Source organism: Caloenas nicobarica, chromosome 23, assembly GCF_036013445.1.
Source record: "Caloenas nicobarica isolate bCalNic1 chromosome 23, bCalNic1.hap1, whole genome shotgun sequence".
NCBI lineage: Eukaryota > Metazoa > Chordata > Aves > Columbiformes > Columbidae > Caloenas > Caloenas nicobarica.
In genome coordinates, this window is record NC_088267.1 from 690,659 (window position 1) to 706,989 (window position 16,331).

Consider the following 16,331-nt stretch of genomic DNA (forward strand, 5'->3'; position numbering starts at 1 on the left):
GCCCGGCCCGTTTTCACCCCCCTCCCCCTTCTCTCAGCCCCCGGACTCGGCCGCTCGGCGACGGTAAGGGCCGGTCGGCGCCGCGCTACGGGAGCCGGGAGGGGCCAGGCGGCGGCGCGCCGGGGCGGGGCGGCCGGGGCGGGGCGGGAGGGGGGGCCCGGCCCGCCGGGGAGAGGAGGGGGCGCCCCAGCGCGCGCCGCTGTACGTGCCGCCGCCGCGAGGGCGGACGTCGCGCGCCGCGGGGGGGCGGGGTGGGGGGGGCCGCGCCACTGCGTCCGCCCGCGGGGGGGGAGCGGGGGGGGAGGCCACACCCCTCCCTTGGGCAGCCCCGCCCCGCCGCGCGCCGCGGGGGGGGTCCGCGCCTCCCGTGACTCCGGGGAGGGGGCGCTGACCTCTGACCCCTCGCCTTGGTCACCCCCGCCCGCCGGCGGGGCCCGGGGCCTCCCCTGGGCCTAGCGGTTTCCCCCGGGCCTGCGGGCTCCCAGGGCGGCGGGGCCTCTCCCCGGCCCCGCACTCCAGGCCTGGGCTGGGCCTCTGCCCGGTGCCGGTTCACCGCCAGGGCTTCTCCGTGTCCCTCGGTCCCCCTGGGACGGAAATCTTGAGGAAGCCGCGGCCAAGAGGGGTCCTGGGGGAGCAGCACCGGGGATCCAGGCTGTCCAGAGCCCTGAGCAGCTGCAGACACGGTGTGGAAGGTGGAGCGTGTCCCCCGCGCCGGTGGCTTGCCTGGGGCCACCGAGCACCATGCCCTGGGCGGGGTCCTGCCCCGACACAGGCACTTGCCCAGAGGATTTTCAGGGTGACCCTGCTCCAGTCCCCAGCAGTGGCAACGCTCCCGTTATGCTGCTCAGTGACCCCAGCGAGGCTCTGCTGCCAGGACCACCGGCTCCTCCACAGCCTGGATGCAGTGGGAAGGGTCGGTGCCCAGTACCAAGGGGCTCAGAGCAACCCTGGGGCAGCTGGAAGCGCTGCCAGCCAGGGGAAAAAGCTCCATCCCAAAAACCTTCTTGTGCTCTTGCTGAAACCCACTGTGCGGGTTTGCTCGGCCAGGGAGACCCGAGTGGGGATATCATGAGCGGCACGGCACTGGGAGGATCGGCCTCATGTCGGCTTAGTGTGGTCAGATGAGAAATTCCCTCTATCATGGTCAAGAAGGCAGGAGAAATCCCCCTGTGTGTTGACTTGGTGGTTTAATTTAAATCGCCTGGTCCGCTCTTTGGAGCCGGAGCTTTGGTCCGCCGGCCCCGCAGCCCCTGCTTCACTGCGGCGGGACCGGGCGATTGTGCTCACACCCCTGCCTGCACCCCTGCCTGCGCGGGCAGTGGTGCGGCCGCACCACAGTCCTGCCTCCGCTTTGTCCCCTGCAGAACTACGGCTTCATGTGAGAGATGGCGAACGCCGAAGTGAGTGTCCCTGTGGGCGATGTGGTGGTTGTACCAAGTGACGGCAACGAAGGGGAGAACCCGGAGGATACCAAAACCCAAGTGATCCTGCAGCTCCAGCCAGTGCAGCAAGGGTGAGCTGGGTGGGACTGGTGTGACTGGGAGGCGCTGAGTGGGATGGGGGGGGCTGTTCCTGTGGATTTTTGTGGTGTGGGGACTGAGCGTCACTGCATTTTCCGGGTCTGCGTTGGTTTTGTGCCACGCACAGGAGGGAGAAAAATACAATGCGAAAAAGCTTTTGTGCATGTCGCAGTCACAGGGCCTCCAAGGACAGAAATTGTCCTGCAGGGACGTGTCCAGGTGACACTGTCTCTGGTGATGGCAGTGGGCAATGGCCACGGTGCTGCCCTGGCCACACATCCTCTCAGTCTCCTTCTTCCCCCTCCGGCCACAGTATGGGTTTTTGCCACACTGCAGCTGCTGTACGTGGTGATCAGTCCCTGTGTGTCCAGATCTGCATATACCTCTGCACCAGCTTTCCCCTAAAATCCTCCTCCTCTAAAATACAACTGGGATGCGGGAGAGAATTTTGTGGTACCACTGGCAGTTTCTGCAGAGAAGCAGCTGTCACCGGGCACTTCGTCGTAGCTCCGGATCAGTCAGGGCACAAAAATACCATCTTCTTTGATAAATATTCACAGAGCAGGGCAGCTGTAGGCCGACAGTGACTCTTCCCTGTGTCATCACTCGTGCTGCACATCACACAGGGCTGGGAGGGAAATCCTGGGGTGCTGAGCTCTGCTTCCTGTTATCGTTGGTATGGGAGAGCAGAGAAGGGATGGGGAAGCGCAGTGTAGAGCTCCTTTGGTGGCACTGGCAAAGCAGAGGGTGTGATGACAGGACTGGGAACAACTCCCTGTGTTTCAGTCTTTTGGGATTGTTATCGTATTTTCATATGTGCCAAAAAAATGCCTGTGATTGAAACTGTGTCAAACAAAATTCAGGTCCCTCAAGGACAGGACAGAAAGAAACAGAGTTTTTAACCCTGTGCTGCGAATCTTAATTTCCTGTGATTTATATAGTTCATTTATGGATGGATGTTTTCACAACAGGATTTACCAAGAGGGCTCGGAGGCCAGCGCTGCCGTAGTGGCCGTGGAAACCCATACCATCCACAAGCTGGAAGAAGGGATCGGTGAGTTCACACTCGGAGTGGTGGGCATAGTCCCCTCCTCCGCAGGGCTGGTGGCTCCGGTTCGCTGGGCTTCCCTCTGGCTCTGCCCCTGCAGATGCTGTTTCCCAGGCATGGATGTGGGTGCAGGGTCTGGGCATACTCTGGAATAAAGAGTCTGCTGGTACTGCTTGGGCTCAAAATCCTGGAACGGAGATCCTGGCTCTCCCGCGATGACTGGTAAGGGCTCCCACGGGGTCCAGGGGAGCCGGGAGTTCACCCTGGTCTTGGTGGGTGACACTGTGATGGTTCCAATTAGTGGTTCTGAAGTCTCAGACTCTGCTGGTTCTTTGCTGAATGAACACCCTGACGGTTTGGATTGGATGTTCAAAAGAACCGAGCAGCTTGACTCCATGTGCTCCCCGCCATCCCGAGGAGTATGTGGGAAAAGGCTCCTGTCATTAGGTGCTGTCAGTAGATCTTAACAAGTTTTCTGCTTTGTGCGTGGGTGTGTGGGTCTTCTGGTAGTATTAGCAGAAACTCTGCCTGTGAAGAGAATATATTATCAGCAAATAGCTGTTATCTCTGCTAAAGAGATAGCAGAGCTCCAAAAAATCAGAGAGAGGTCTGTGCTTCAAATTTGAAAGCATTTCTTTTCCACAAAGATTGTTCTCGTTGACGCCTCCCTTACAGATGTGTTCGATTTCTGCTCTCACGTTCTTGTGAGAGATGAGCTTCATTTTGAGTGTTGCTGTGTTTAAAAAGCAGATGCCAGTTGCTGTTACAGCCAGTAATTAGACTAAGAGGGGACTGATCCTGGACTGGGAACAGCCCTTCATTGGTTTCCTGAGTGTTCAGCTCCCACCTTTGAGCTTCTTGGGTGGAAAGTTTCATTTTCACCCCATCTTCCCTCAGACCCCAGTACCATTGAAGCAAATGAGGAGATCGAGATCGCCTATCCCATCACCTGCGGGGAGAGCAAAGCCATTCTGCTCTGGAAGAAGTTTGTCTGTCCGGGAATTAATGTCAAGTGCGTAAAGGTAAGGGAGTTTTCTCAGTGGATTCCTTCTCTGCTCTCAGGCTGTGGCACTTGCCTTTCTTACTTTTTGTGTCTCATCTAAGCCTTGTCCTGGAGCCGAGGGACTTTGCAGTGTGCTGGATTGTTTGTGCTGAAGCAGTTTTTGGCATGAGGAGAAGCAGGGGAAGACTGGGTTAAGGACAGGCTGTCCAGGGCAGTGGTGGAGTCACCATCCCTGGAGGGGTTGAACAGACATGGAGATGAGGTTCTCAGGGGCATGGGTTAGGGCGAGGGTTGGGTTAATGGTTTGACACGATGATCTTGAGGGTCTTTTCCAACCAAAATGATTCCTGCAGTGATCTCCAAGATGTGTAGAAGTGGGGGCTTAGATGAGCTGCAGATTGGCTGTGTTGGATGTCCCAGTACAGTCTTCTGAAGCAGCGTTACCCTGTGTTTGCTGAGCCTTCCTTTGTCTCATCAGTTCAATGACCAACTGATCAGCCCGAAGCATTTTGTTCACCTGGCTGGGAAGTCTACCCTGAAGGACTGGAAGAGAGCCATTCGCCTCGGAGGAATCATGCTGAGGTATTTGATTGATTCGCCTCCCACTGTGTGCGGCTTCAGGGCTTCATCTCTGCAGCTGCAGGAACCCAAGAAGGTGTTTTATCTGCTTTGCAGTCCCTGGGAGATCTCTCGGAAGCTCATTACCTGGCCGGCAGCCTGCAGAGATCCTGGGATAGATAGGACAAGGATGATTGTTTTAAACTAAAGGAGGGAGATTCAGGCCAGACGTGAGGAAGAAATTGTTGCCCCTGCGGGTGGTGAGACCCTGGCCCAGGTTGGCCAGAGAGGTGGTGGATGAACCATCCCTGGAGACATCCCAGGCCAGGCTGGACGGGGCTCTGAGCAACCTGAGCTGAGTGAAGATGTCCCTGCTCATGGTGGGGGTGGCACTGGATGAGCCGAGAAGGTCCCTTAACCCAAACTATTCTGTGATTCTATGTGAAGCTGTGAGTTGCTTATATTTGCCACTTGAAAGCCCTGCAGGAGATGTTTTGTGTGTAGAACGGTGCTGGGTCTCCCTTTTTCCATCCTTCCCATGGCTGTATCATCCCTACGTGGAATACTCCCTTTTGTCTCCGGGCTGAGGTTTGAGCTTAGCCTGGTTCTCTCCCTACTCCCTGCACAGGAAGATGATGGACTCGGGGCAAATCGACTTCTACCAGCACGACAAAGTTTGCACCAACACCTGTCGAAGCACCAAGTTTGATCTCCTGATCAGCAGCGCCAGAGCTCCGGTGCCGGGGCAGCAGAGCGTGGTGCAGACTCCTACATCAGCGGACGGTAGGAAACCAGTTACTGATGCCATGGGAGTGACACGCGTCTCCCTTCCTGCGCTAATCAATTCAGGTTGACCCCACACACACTCACTTTATACCTTCTCTCCAGGCATAGCAGGGTGGTCCCAGGAGACTGCTCTGGCTCCTGGGAAGGAAAATGCTTCTCGTGTTTGGTCAGAGAGGCCTTGGCAGCATCTGGCAGGGAGTTGTGTGCTGCAGTAATGCGAGAACTGGTGTTAAGCAGGGACTAAAGGCCGCCTTGGGAGCCAGGGCAGGCTCACCTTGCAGGGATCCATGTGCTGGGGTCACCATGTGAGCAAACACTCTGACAGAGCTGAGATCTTTCCTACTTGAGGGTCTGTTACAAAGGCAGGAGATGGGCTGATGCTCAGGAATGACTCGAGGTGTGCTGCCCTCCTTGAGCAGCCTGCTCACATCACCTGGACATCCTGTGATGGCTGGGCATGCTGTGATTGTCATTCCAACTGCAAATTCCAGCGAATCCCAGAGCAGAAAGGGGTCTCTTTGCTGAGGTGAAGGGAGAAGACTTCTCCCAACCCTACTGTACCATCCAGCTGGGCAGGTTACATTTCTCTAAGACCCAAGGTGGGTGAAGCAGCAGAGTTGTCCGTAGGCAAAGGAGAATCTCGTGGAAAGCGTGTGGTAAAACCTTGGAGTGGCTGCAGATTGGCTTAGTCCCAAATTTGATCTAAAAATTAGGATTGAGTCAGATCCGTTTCCCTTCTACAAACCAGCTTGGACTCTGACCCTGTCACTTCCTGAGAGATTAGGGTATCTCTGGGGTGCAGAGCTCCCTGTTGGTGATGCAAGAGCGGGAGAAGGGTGGCTGGGCTGAGGCTTATTTGTTCTATTCTTTATTCTGATGCCTTTCTGCTCCTTTTATAGCAGGACTCCTGTTTGTTTTCTGGAGGGCACATGGTTTTCCCTCCAGAAGCCCCAGAGCCTTTCACAATCACAGTTCTGACAAGAAGCAGCAATATTTGCTTTCAGCTCATTTGGTTGAACGAATGGCACAAACAACCTGACCAGGAGGGCGAAAAAGAGCCCGGGAGGGGTGAAGGAGGGTGTAAAGCAAAGCAGGAGTTCGGGGCTGGTGCTCCAGAAGCTGCAGGGAGGGCTGACAGTGCCTCTCTGGCAGGGAGCATCACCCAGATCGCGCTGTCGGAGGAGAGCATGGAGGAGGGGATCGAGTGGAACTCGGCTCTGACGGCCGCCGTCACCATGGCCACTGAGGAAGGCATGAAAAAGGACACGGATGAGATCTCGGGTAAGCTCAGGCTGCTGCTTGGCTCTTTTCTTCCCCCCTCATCGCCTGTTACATTCTGGAGACCGAAATGTTGAAAATAAGGAGAGTTTAGGCCATGACAGAGCTGTGCCCCAGCCCCTTGGCTGTCCCAGAAGCTTAGGCAGAATTTCCTCAAACAAAGATTTTAAGCTCTGCATCCTGCAGAGATATGAAATGTCACCTTGGAAGTCATGGGGCTGTTTGAAAACATGTTACTGATTTGCTGCCTGGATCTGTTTTGCTTCTTTGGGTTTGGTTTCTCTTTTTGCATGTTATATCCACCCCAGCGACCAAATTCGAAGTTGTCTTGCAAAGTTACTCTTCCCTGAAAGGTTTAAGGTCGCCTTGGGGGAAAAACGCCAAATCCTTGTACATGTTGGCTTCTTTTTGCCCTCTCCTTGTGCCAGAGGACACGCTGATGTTCTGGAAAGGAATAGCTGATGTGGGGCTGATGGAAGAGGTCGTATGCAACATCCAGAAGGAGATAGAAGAAGTCCTAAGAGGTGTCCAGCAGAGGTTGGGGCAGTCTCCCTTCCAGATGACAGGTAGGTTGTGAGCCACAGCCTCTGGCTCTGCAGTGGGGATGCTCAAAAAGGCAGCTGCAGGCAAAAATAAAAAGGGACAAGGCTTCGTCCCCAGCATTTAAAGATGTTGAGTCAGGATGAGACCATCAGGTGACTGCCCACAGCTCCTGGGCCTCATGAAAACCTGCACAGATTCACTTCACAAACCAGGTTATCTGAACGCTTTTCTCTGTGGCAGTCTGTGCTCGAACAGGTCCTGCCCCCTCACTTCTTCTGTATTCACTTGTGCCAGGAAACCTGTTTTTGGGGCTAAACCAGATGAGGGAACTGATCTGGTTTGAAAATAACTCCCCTCTTTCAGGTTATTTTTAACCCGGATCAGTTCCCTAATCCAGTTTAGCACGTGCCCCTGCGAGCAGAGGGTTTGAGAGCATCTCTTGTTGATGCTTTTGCTGTGAGAACATCCATGTAGCCACAAACTTCATTTTACCTGGGATATTTTCCTTATTTTCTAATTTAGCTTTGGGCTGGCAGATCTTTGTGTCTGGTAGGTGGCAGCTGTGAGTGAGTGATTGAAGTCAGTGCATTATAATAGAAATTTTACATGGCTTTTGGTGAAGCTGGCATGTTAATGACACTGCCAGCAGCATGGGGTGATGATTTGTAGGAGGAGAGCTTGTTTGTATCTCTCTGATTGCAAATTATGCTTTCATTTGCAGCAATTTGGAGCTGCTGGGGCAACACATCTCTTTCATTTTCTTTATCATGTGAATGGGATTATTTAGTCCTTGGATGTCACAAGGATGAGGGAGCTGGGTCTGCCCTTGTCAGCCTTGTGAAAAAACAGTTTTACTAAAAGCAGCAGAAATTTTTTTTGTGCAATACGAGCATTTTTTGAGTACCTGGGTCCCACCGGTGGGACTGAGCACTCACCCCCGTACGCTTTCCTTGCAGATGCTGCAGTCTTGAACAACGTTGCTCACACATTTGGCCTGATGGACACCGTCAAGAAGGTTCTGGACAACAGGAAAAACCAGACGGAACAAGGAGAGGAGCAGTTTCTTTACATGCTGGCAGGTACAGTCAGTGCCCAGTAAGGCTTATCATCCTCTTGCTGTTCTTGGGAACTGATGTGATTTTCCCCAATATTTCATAGAATCACAGAATCATTTTGGTTGGAAAGACCCTCAAGATCATAGAGTCTGATCATAACCCACCCCTGGCACTGCCCCATGTCCCTGAGAACCTCATCTCCGCATCTGTTCAACCCCTCCAGGGATGGTGACTCCACCACTTCAATACACACTGCCCCAAGACAAATTAATCCCGGTCCCTTTCCGTCCTAGAGCTTGAGTGGAATTTCCCCTCTCCTTTGCCTTGAGTGACCCGTCACCTGGGGCATTTGACAGCCCAAAGTCTGTGCCCTTTGCTGCAGCCAGGCTGCTGGGGCTACAACTCTGATTCAGTCAGCACTATGAAATAGATGCTGTGAACAAGAGCTGTGCCACCATCATCTGAGCTGTGGGCAGCGCCGTGCTGTGCCCAAACTAATAAACTGCTCCGCATACAGGGTGCTGAGTTCTCTGCTGGTCTTGGTGTGGAGCTATCAGGTGTCTTGCACGGCTTCTCCTGAGGTGAAGCCAATAACCTGACCTGGATTCCCCAGAGCTGCTTGTGGGTTGTGTCTCCCTCTTCACGTGTCCTGTAGGACCTGTTCTTATCTGGGATGTCCTAGTCCCCTACTGCCCTGGATAAGTGAGATTACTGGGCTACTCCTGACCAACGTTCACCCAGACCAGGGGTGAGGGAGATGTTTCACTGACCCAGTCTTGCTCCCTGTCACAGAATCATTATGGAATCATGGAATAGTTGGGGTGGAAGGGGCCTTCCAAGCTCATCCAGTCCCACCCCTGCCATGAGCAGGGACATCTTCACCCAGCTCAGGTTGCTCAGAGCCCCATCCAGCCTGGCCAGGGATGTCTCTAGGGATGGGGCATCCACCACCTCTCCTGGGCCAGGCTCTCACCACCCTCAGGGGCAACAATTCCTTCCTCATGTCCAGCCTGAATCTCCCTCCTTTAGTTTAAAACCATCACCCCTTGTCCTATCGCAACAGGCCCAGCTCAGAAGTCTGTCCCCACCTTTCTAACTGGCCCCTTTTAAGTACAGAAAGGCCGCAACAAGGTTTCCCTGGAGCTTCTCTTCTCCAGGCTGAACACCCCAAGTCCCTCAGCCTGTCCTCCTGGGGAGGGGATCCAGCTGAGCCCAGAAGCTCTTCCTGCTCCCCAGGGGAGTTAGTCCACTCTCCCTTGTAGGTAGGTCTGGCGTGGGAGCAGAAATCTCCATCTTCTCATCAGTAAGAGCAGCCAGCCAACTGGGATAGAGCATCACCTAGTCCATATCCAGGTGCTGGCAGCAGCCAAAGGAGCCTGAGCGGGTGCAGAATATTGACCAGGTCTGTGTGGGTGGCAGGAGAACGTGACCTTTTCCTTCAGCGCAGTTTGATCACAAGTGAAAACTCTAAGATCATGTTCAACTAGGTGGTTTGGAGACCTCCCGTCGCAAATGTGGGGTGCAGCGGTTGGTTGTGGAGTCCCCCGGAGCCCCGGCAGCGTGGTGGCCGTGGCCCCTGGCGCTGCTCAGCCCTTCTCTTTGCAGACCTGGAGCGGCAGCTGGAAGAGCAGAAGAAACTTGCCAAGGACCAGAAGGCCAAGTCCCAAACCATCCAGAACGTGGTGCTGATGCCTGTCAGCACTCCCAAACCCCCCAAGAGACCCCGCCTGCAGCGCCCAGCCTCCGCCACCGTCCTCAGCCCCTCCACCCCCATCCAGCAGCCTCAATTCACCGTCATCTCCCCCATCGCCATCACGCCCGTTGGACAACAATTCTCTGTGGGCAACATCCCGGTGGCAACCATCAGCCAAGGCTCCAGCCCAGTGACTGTTCACACCTTGCCCTCCGGTTCCCAGCTCTTCCGATATGCCACCGTCGTGTCCTCCTCCAAAACCGGCTCCTCCGACACAGTCACCCTCCACCCATCCTCCAGCCTGGCCTTGCTGAGCTCGGCGGCCGTGCAGGACAGCGGGGCCTTGGCGAACGTGGCCACCGTGGTCAACCCTGTGGAACTGGTGGCCATGGAGTCTGGGCTTACGTCCACCATCCAAGCTGTGGAAGGCACCTCTGACGACGGACAAACCATCATCGAGATCGACCCAGCACCGGATCCCGAAGCAGAGACAGAGGAGGCAGAGGGGAAAGCTGTGATCTTGGAGACGGAGCTGAGGACTGAGGAGAAAGTGGTGGGAGACGTGGAGGAGCATCAGCACCAGGTCCATAATGTGGAGATTGTGGTCTTGGAGGACTGAGTTGAGTGGGGAAGGCGAGTGTTGGTTTGGGGAATTTTTTTATTTTGGGCTTTTTTGTTAAGCATCTTTTCCAGCTACCCCATTTGTTTCTGTGGATATTTTCATTGTACTGTATATTTTATACATATATTTTTTTTTTTAAAAAACAAAAAAGCTGAAGAAACACGTGAGACCTGGAAAAGGCTCCGTCTCCATGGAGCACTGAACAAATCTGCCTGTTCACAGGGTCGAGGAGAGACTGGATCTCTGCTGAACAACCCAAACTGGGAGGAACTGGACAAGGGCTCGGGCACCGAGAGCATGGCCCAGCCACACGTGGGGCTTCTGCTCTGGCTGCCCTGACCCCCGTTATTTTATTTCAGAGAGACAAAAAACAGTGGCTGGAGCATTGCTGTGACTGTGGGAAAGGGTGACAGTTTTGGGGTGGAACAGGTACCTCATTTGTATTTTTATTTTCCCCCAGGGAAGGGAATTCTGTCACCTCAACTGGGATTTTTTTAATTATTATTCTTGCTTTTGGGGGAGACAACAGTAACCCTGATTTTACTGTCTGTATTCTCCTCCTCCACACAAATTGGTTTTATATCTATATTTTTTGGTATGTTTGCTCTCTCCCTTCCCTCGTCCAGATTTCCCAGCTACAAAGCCCTGGAACCTTCTCTCGGGGGTCCCTGTATCCCAATCCCTCCTCTTCCCATAGCACTTCTCCCCCATCCCTTTTCCCGCCAGTGCTGCAAATGCCACTTGCAGACTCCGAGATCACTTCAGCCTTTTGCATAAAGGAAAAAAAAAAAAAATCAAGCTTAAAACCGCAACGTCCCCTTTGGCCGCTCAGTGCTGCAAGGACTTTTTGGGGTGTACAGAGCATGTTGTGCTGTTGCTTTTCCGGGAGAGCTGGACTCCGGATTGGGGCAGCTTCTGTTTACACCATGTGCTGGGGCTGCTCTATGCTTGTCGCTACTTGTTTGGTGGTTTTATTTATTTTTGTTTTCTTCTTTCTTCCTATAATCTCTTGGCAGGATTAAGAACTGGCACGCTGCTGAAATAATGTGTGTTCTGCTGTTTTCCCCTTTTTTTTTTTTTTTTTTTTTCTTTTCCTGGTGTCTGGGTGTCCCTTTGGGCTCAGTCGCCATGGAAAGACAGAAGGGGGGATGCACTGGGTGCTGCAGTGGTTTGGGAGGGCTGGGATGGAGGGGGAGCTGCTTGGCTGGAAATAATAAGCAAAACAACAGCAAAAGAAACACATTTGGAGTGGGGGGAAGGAAGATGTGTTTGCCTATTTTTTGCATTAAAAGGAAAAATTGAACTATGCTTGAAGGGATTGTTCATGGTGGCAGTTCTGTCACCTCAGAGGCAGCCGGGAGGGGCAGGGATCCCCCTGCTTGCTGCTGCCCAGACCTGCCCTGGCTTGCCCGGTGTCCGGGGGTCCTGGGTGGGCTGCAGTGGCCCCTGCTCCCCACCCCAACCCCGGGGTGCAGAGGAGCTCAGATATCGGGATACGACAGAGTTGGGTTGTGGAGGCAGCGGCCGGGCCTCGGATTTGCCATTTTTTGGCGAAAAAACGCAGCTGGGCAGCGGGGGTGCCTGGCCCTTTAAGAGCGTCCCCCCGCCTTGCGCTGCCGCGCCCGGTCGCGCGGGGGCGCTGATTTCCCCCTCAAGTCCTCCGCCGGCCCGGCATGCACCGCGCCTCCCCTTCTCCGCCATTGTGCCTGGGAGCGCGGCGCGCGCCGTGCCGCGTGACGCCCGGGGAAGCGCGTGTGGGCGGGAGGCGGCGGCGCCTGGGCCGGAGACGCTGGGCCGGAAGGAGAGGCGAGAAGGTGGGATGGCGGCTGGCTAGAGCGTCGCCCGCCGCGGGCGAATCGGCGTCCGCCAGGCAGCCGCGCCGCGCCCGGACAAAGCCGCCGCCGCCCCGCCGCGGAGCCATGTCGGCCAGCAGCCTCCTGGAGCAGGTAGGAACCTCCGCCACCACCCCCTGGCGTTCCTCCTGGCGGCGCTGGGCCTGGCCCGCTACGCCAGGCCGAGGCTCGGGGCCTAGCGGCGGGGGCCGGACCCGGAGGCCGCGGCCTCCCCTCCCTCAGGGCCGGGCCTTGTCCCCGCTCCCCGCCCGGCCTCACCGCTCTCCGCTCTCCTTCCCGTGCTGCTGCTGCCGCGCCGGAGACCCAAGGGCCAAGGCAACAAAGGCGAGGGGCTGGGAAACGGGGTCCCGCGCGGGGTCGGGCAGGGGCTGCTGGGCGCCCGCTGGGCAGCTCCGGGGCGTCTGCGCTTCTACGCGTGTGGGAGGAAAACAAACCGAGCGCTGGGAAGTGTCTCTGTTGGGTTAAGTGTGGTGTATCCTAAACCAGTGAGTGAGACATTATATGGTCTGTCTTTAAGTATTTTTAAGTTGGTAAATGTTCGATTTTATCAGCAGAGTTCTTTCTAACGCTCTGAATCTTTTTCCTCAGTGCAAAACGGATCTGTGCACCAGAAGGGTGGGTTAAATGATGATGATTTTGAACCCTACCTGAGTCCCAAAGCCCGGCTGGTGAGTAAGAGCAGAGTAAGAGTGTGAGTACCTACTCACAGGCAGGAAGCACCAAGAGCCCGGGGGCTTCCTGCTGCTCTCTAGCAAAGGCCAATTTGGCATCCATGCATTTCCCCATCTCTACTTACTACATTTTGATGTTTTCCACCTTTCTTATCATAATATGCTATTTTATACGTGCCTTTCTCCAGGCAGAAAACACTAGAAGTGGCAGATGAGGTGTAAAGGTTTTAGCAACTTTTGGGGGGGTGTAAGGACTTCCTACAGTTCAGCTTGTTTTTTTCATGGTAACTGTCTTGAAGTTCTGCACTTTGTTTTACTGTTAAAACCTTGTTTCCTTGCTGGTTTCTGGTTCTTCACACCATGCGAGGAGACGCGTGATGTCGCGTTGTGAAATGGTTTCGCTCGGTGCAGTTACGCTACCAAGGGCTTTTGGACGATACGATCAACATTCTTGTCTCTCTGCCAAGTAAACTGAAAATGTGTGTCATGGGGTTTTCTTGGCTTTTTTCACCAAAAAAACCCACAGAACACACATGTGATAAAGGCCTTCACCCCTTCGTGGTCCGTGTAATGAGAACTGTCTTATGAACTGGAAAAAAAAAATAAAGTCTTTGTTTTCTAGAGTCAGTGCTTCAGCCTGTTCTGTGACATCCCTGCAGGCACACACAGTGACACATCTCTTGTGACACCAGGCTTGGGAGGATGGTCCCCTGGCTCTGCTGCACCCTGACACCCTCACCCCACAAACAATATTTGCTGCTTGACCGAGAAAAGCGACGGTCTGGGGTCAAAGGAGTGACCAGCTCAGCCCAGGCCCCAGATCTCAGCTCCCAGTGCGAGGCTTTGGCTCTATCCTGCTCGGCAACTGCTGCAAAGGGCACAACGAACATTTCCAGCCACGGAGAATCTGCATTGGAAAGGGCTAGGCTGTTTCCAAAGAGACAAAGCCCCTCGCACCCCCTGGCCCTGTGCTGTCCCATAACCCCCTCCCCAGCGTGCGGGCACTCCTGGGTTTTCCCAGCATGGCCGGGAGTTGCCACCTCCACCCTGTCCCAATCAACATGGCGATAACAGGCGATCTTCGACCTTAACAGCAGGAGGAAAATCCCAGCTGGAAACAGCTCAGCCATTGCCAAGGAGGGAACGTGCTCTCCTCCACCAGCATCCACCTGGAGCAGCAACAAGCAGAGAGAGATAGACAACAACCTCCTGCTTTTTTTTGGGTTTTTTTGGAAAAAGCTACTAACAAAAACCAAATTGACAGTGCAGTGCAGCCACAACGCGCTGGTCTCCCCACAAACACCGCAGCTCTCCCCAGCAGCACCATGGTGGGAGCTGTGCTCGGTGCTCTGGGACTCACTGGGTGGTTGCAACATCACCGCCAGTTTCCGCCAGGTCCCTCCAGCTGCCCTGAACAGCCCGGGGGAAGAACCAGGAGCCAGATCCTTGTCCCAGAGGAGCCAGGCTCAAACCACAGCCTTGACAGCTGCCCCATTCAGGAAGCGCAGCCGCACCGTCCAGCAAATGGGGAACTGCGCCTGGGCCAGGCACCGCATCCTCCTGTTCACAGGGGCCGGCGCTGAGGCTGAGCGCAACTCCAGCCTGTTGGTGTCCACCTCGTCGTGGTCACCCTCCTGCAGTGCTCGCACATTGGGGTGCAGCCACTTGTAGTAGGCAACTCTCAGCAGCAGCCCCAGCAGGTAGCAGGGCAGGGCGGTGCAGAGCAGCGGGATGAGGTATGAGTGCTCATCCGAGGGGTCCTGGCCCCAGAGCCAGGACAGGGCCAGCAGTGTGCTGTCCGCCAGGATGAAGCCATGGTAGATGATGCTGCGGCCCAGCGTCCTCCCTGGCACCACATTGAACCAACTGAAGTAGAGGATCACAGCCACCATGGCCCGGTAGAGCTGCTCAGGGCCTGGAGACTCCATGAAGTCTGTGCCCTGCAGGCTGACCCAGAGGAACATCACCAGCCACACCAGTGGGAAGTGGATGGCCATGCCGTAGGGCCAGAGCAGGGTGAAGAGGGTGACGGTGAGGACGCGGGGGCAGACGAGGAAGAGGTTCCACAAGAAGTAGACAACAGAGGAGCCCAGGCTCAGCTCGTACTTGTCCTGCAAGAAGGAGCGCAGGGACTGGTGGTAGTCCAGCAGGGACCAGGTCACACACAGGAACGCCGTGCAGATCCCCAGCCCTGTGAACACAGCAGAGATGCTGAGGGCAGACTGGGGCGGGGGGGTGGGCCTGGGGAGAAGCAATGGAACCTGGTGGCTCTGCAGAGCCCATCTCCAGCCTAGGGAATCCCCAGCACAGAGGGGCAGGAGGTCAGTGCTGGCATATGGCTGGGCTCCTCATTTCACTGTAGTGACACTTGGCTCCTCTCCACCCCAGGATGGGCAGCATCCCTTTGGTGGGCTCCACTGCACCATCCACATCCACATCAGCCATCTCCCCACTTCCCAGCAGGCTCCCAATTTCTCTCCTGACTCTCAGCTGCTGTGGAGCACATAGGGGAACGACCACAGGGATCGCCAGTTCAACCCTCCCAGCCCAGGCCCAGGGCTGTGTCTCACATTGACAGAAGGAATGATGAAGAATGACACTGGAGAACCTCAAGTAAGGACAGAACAGTGTCCTGCAGCCCTCAGACAGCCCATCCTGTCCAAACCTGCTCTGATCTCAAGCCTGAACGCCCACAGCCCCCCCATCCTCACCCTGGGAGGGCTCTGCCTTGTTTGTCCGCAGGACCCCGTAGAGGAGCAGGACAAGCTGTGGGGTGTTCTCCAGGAAAGTCTCGAAGAGCCGCAGCATGCTGATGTCATGCGAGAGGAAGGCCATGTGGCTCTGCTCCTCCTCCTTCACCGTCTTTGTCCAGCACACCTTCCAACCCACCTTCAGCGCATGGAGGCACCTGCAAGCGTGGAGACCGGCTGGCGATGAGGGGCTGCCGGGGGGAGCAATGCAGCTGAAAATACTCCGATTTATCCGCAAATCAGCTCCCTGCCTTTTCCAAGCCAAGGGAGAGATGAGGGTTTTGGGGCGCTCACCCCAGCCCTGCTCGGTTTGGCAGCACCCGGAGATGGAGCAAAACTGCTGCTTTGGGACGTGGAGGGGGAACTTGGGACCCGGGTGGCTCCAACCCGAGGCTGGGGCAAACCGCGCTGCCCGGCGAGCCCCTTGGACATCCCGGCCGCCGGGGATGGGGGTCCCTGTGCCCCGCGGGGGGCAGCGCGGGGCTGGGGGGGAGGAAGCGGAGGGATGACCGAGGAGGGGGGATCCCGTACCTGAAGAGGAAGCCGAGCTGCAGGAGGTGCAGGGCGGCGAGCAGCCCCGTGGGCACGGCGGGGCGGAGCTCGGGCGGGTCGGAGCGCAGCCAGAACCAGCTGCATGCCTGGGTGGCGACCGAGGCGGCGGCCAAGAGCGCCAGCGCCAGCGCGGCCCGGCCGGGCTGCCCCCCCCGCGCGTACCCCGCCGCCACCCACCCGTCCGCGAACACGTCCAGCGCCGCCGCCGCAGTCCCCGCCGCCGCCAGCGCCAACTGCAGCGGCCCGAACCGCCCCGGGGCCCGCGGCGCCATCGGTGGGACCGGCCCCACCCCCGGCCGGCCCCGCCCCCGCCCCGGGCAGGCTCCGCTCCCGGCCGGCTCCGCCCCCGGCCCGGCTCCGCCCCCGGCCCGGCTCCGCCCCCGGCCGGCTCCGCCCCCG

The 16,331-nt window shown here is 56.4% G+C and overlaps 2 protein-coding genes and 1 long non-coding RNA gene across 5 annotated transcripts; 2 read left to right on the plus strand and 1 right to left on the minus strand.

Annotated features, from left to right (window-relative positions):
* Position 1: 1 nt before the first annotated feature.
* GMEB1 (glucocorticoid modulatory element binding protein 1) lies at positions 2-11,257 on the plus strand. Of its 2 annotated transcripts, XM_065650717.1 has the most exons (10): positions 2-63; positions 1,365-1,513; positions 2,492-2,574; positions 3,466-3,590; positions 4,050-4,153; positions 4,758-4,912; positions 6,068-6,196; positions 6,622-6,759; positions 7,693-7,815; positions 9,397-11,257. In XM_065650717.1, the coding sequence occupies exons 2-10, from the start codon at positions 1,386-1,388 to the stop codon at positions 10,101-10,103; spliced, it is 1,692 nt and encodes a 563-aa protein (XP_065506789.1). In that variant the 5' UTR covers positions 2-63; positions 1,365-1,385; the 3' UTR covers positions 10,104-11,257. The 2 variants fall into 2 exon arrangements, with proteins under 2 accessions (XP_065506789.1, XP_065506790.1); XM_065650718.1 differs by lacking the exons at positions 2-63; positions 1,365-1,513; positions 2,492-2,574 and adding an exon at positions 2,707-2,790.
* Positions 11,258-11,810: 553 nt separating this feature from the next.
* LOC135997856 (uncharacterized) lies at positions 11,811-13,253 on the plus strand. Its single transcript, XR_010607494.1, has 2 exons — positions 11,811-12,052; positions 12,548-13,253. It is a non-coding gene; the product is annotated as an uncharacterized LOC135997856 (long non-coding RNA).
* Positions 13,254-13,885: 632 nt separating this feature from the next.
* On the minus strand, positions 13,886-16,224 carry XKR8 (XK related 8). 2 transcript variants are annotated; one of them, XM_065650607.1, is made up of 3 exons: positions 16,110-16,224; positions 15,342-15,538; positions 13,886-14,821 (listed from the first exon to the last, which is right to left on the minus strand). In XM_065650607.1, the coding sequence occupies exons 1-3, from the start codon at positions 16,202-16,204 to the stop codon at positions 14,097-14,099; spliced, it is 1,017 nt and encodes a 338-aa protein (XP_065506679.1). In that variant the 5' UTR covers positions 16,205-16,224; the 3' UTR covers positions 13,886-14,096. The 2 variants fall into 2 exon arrangements, with proteins under 2 accessions (XP_065506679.1, XP_065506678.1); XM_065650606.1 differs by having other exon boundaries at positions 15,912-16,224.
* Between the last annotated feature and the right edge of the window lie 107 nt (positions 16,225-16,331).

Bases quoted from the DNA above. Each gene is read 5' to 3' on its own strand.
- GMEB1 (XM_065650717.1), top strand. From the start codon at position 1,386: ATGGCGAACGCCGAAGTGAGTGTCCCTGTGGGCGATGTGGTGGTTGTA. The intron at 3,591-4,049 runs GTAAGGGAGTTT...TTGTCTCATCAG, and splicing joins TTAATGTCAAGTGCGTAAAG to TTCAATGACCAACTGATCAG. The intron at 6,760-7,692 runs GTAGGTTGTGAG...CTTTCCTTGCAG, and splicing joins GTCTCCCTTCCAGATGACAG to ATGCTGCAGTCTTGAACAAC.
- XKR8 (XM_065650606.1), bottom strand. From the start codon at position 16,204: ATGGCGCCGCGGGCCCCGGGGCGGTTCGGGCCGCTGCAGTTGGCGCTG. The intron at 15,539-15,911 runs GTACGGGATCCC...CCACGCTTGCAG, and splicing joins CAGCTCGGCTTCCTCTTCAG to GTGCCTCCATGCGCTGAAGG. The intron at 14,822-15,341 runs GTGAGGATGGGG...CTGTGTTCACAG, and splicing joins CAAGGCAGAGCCCTCCCAGG to GGCTGGGGATCTGCACGGCG.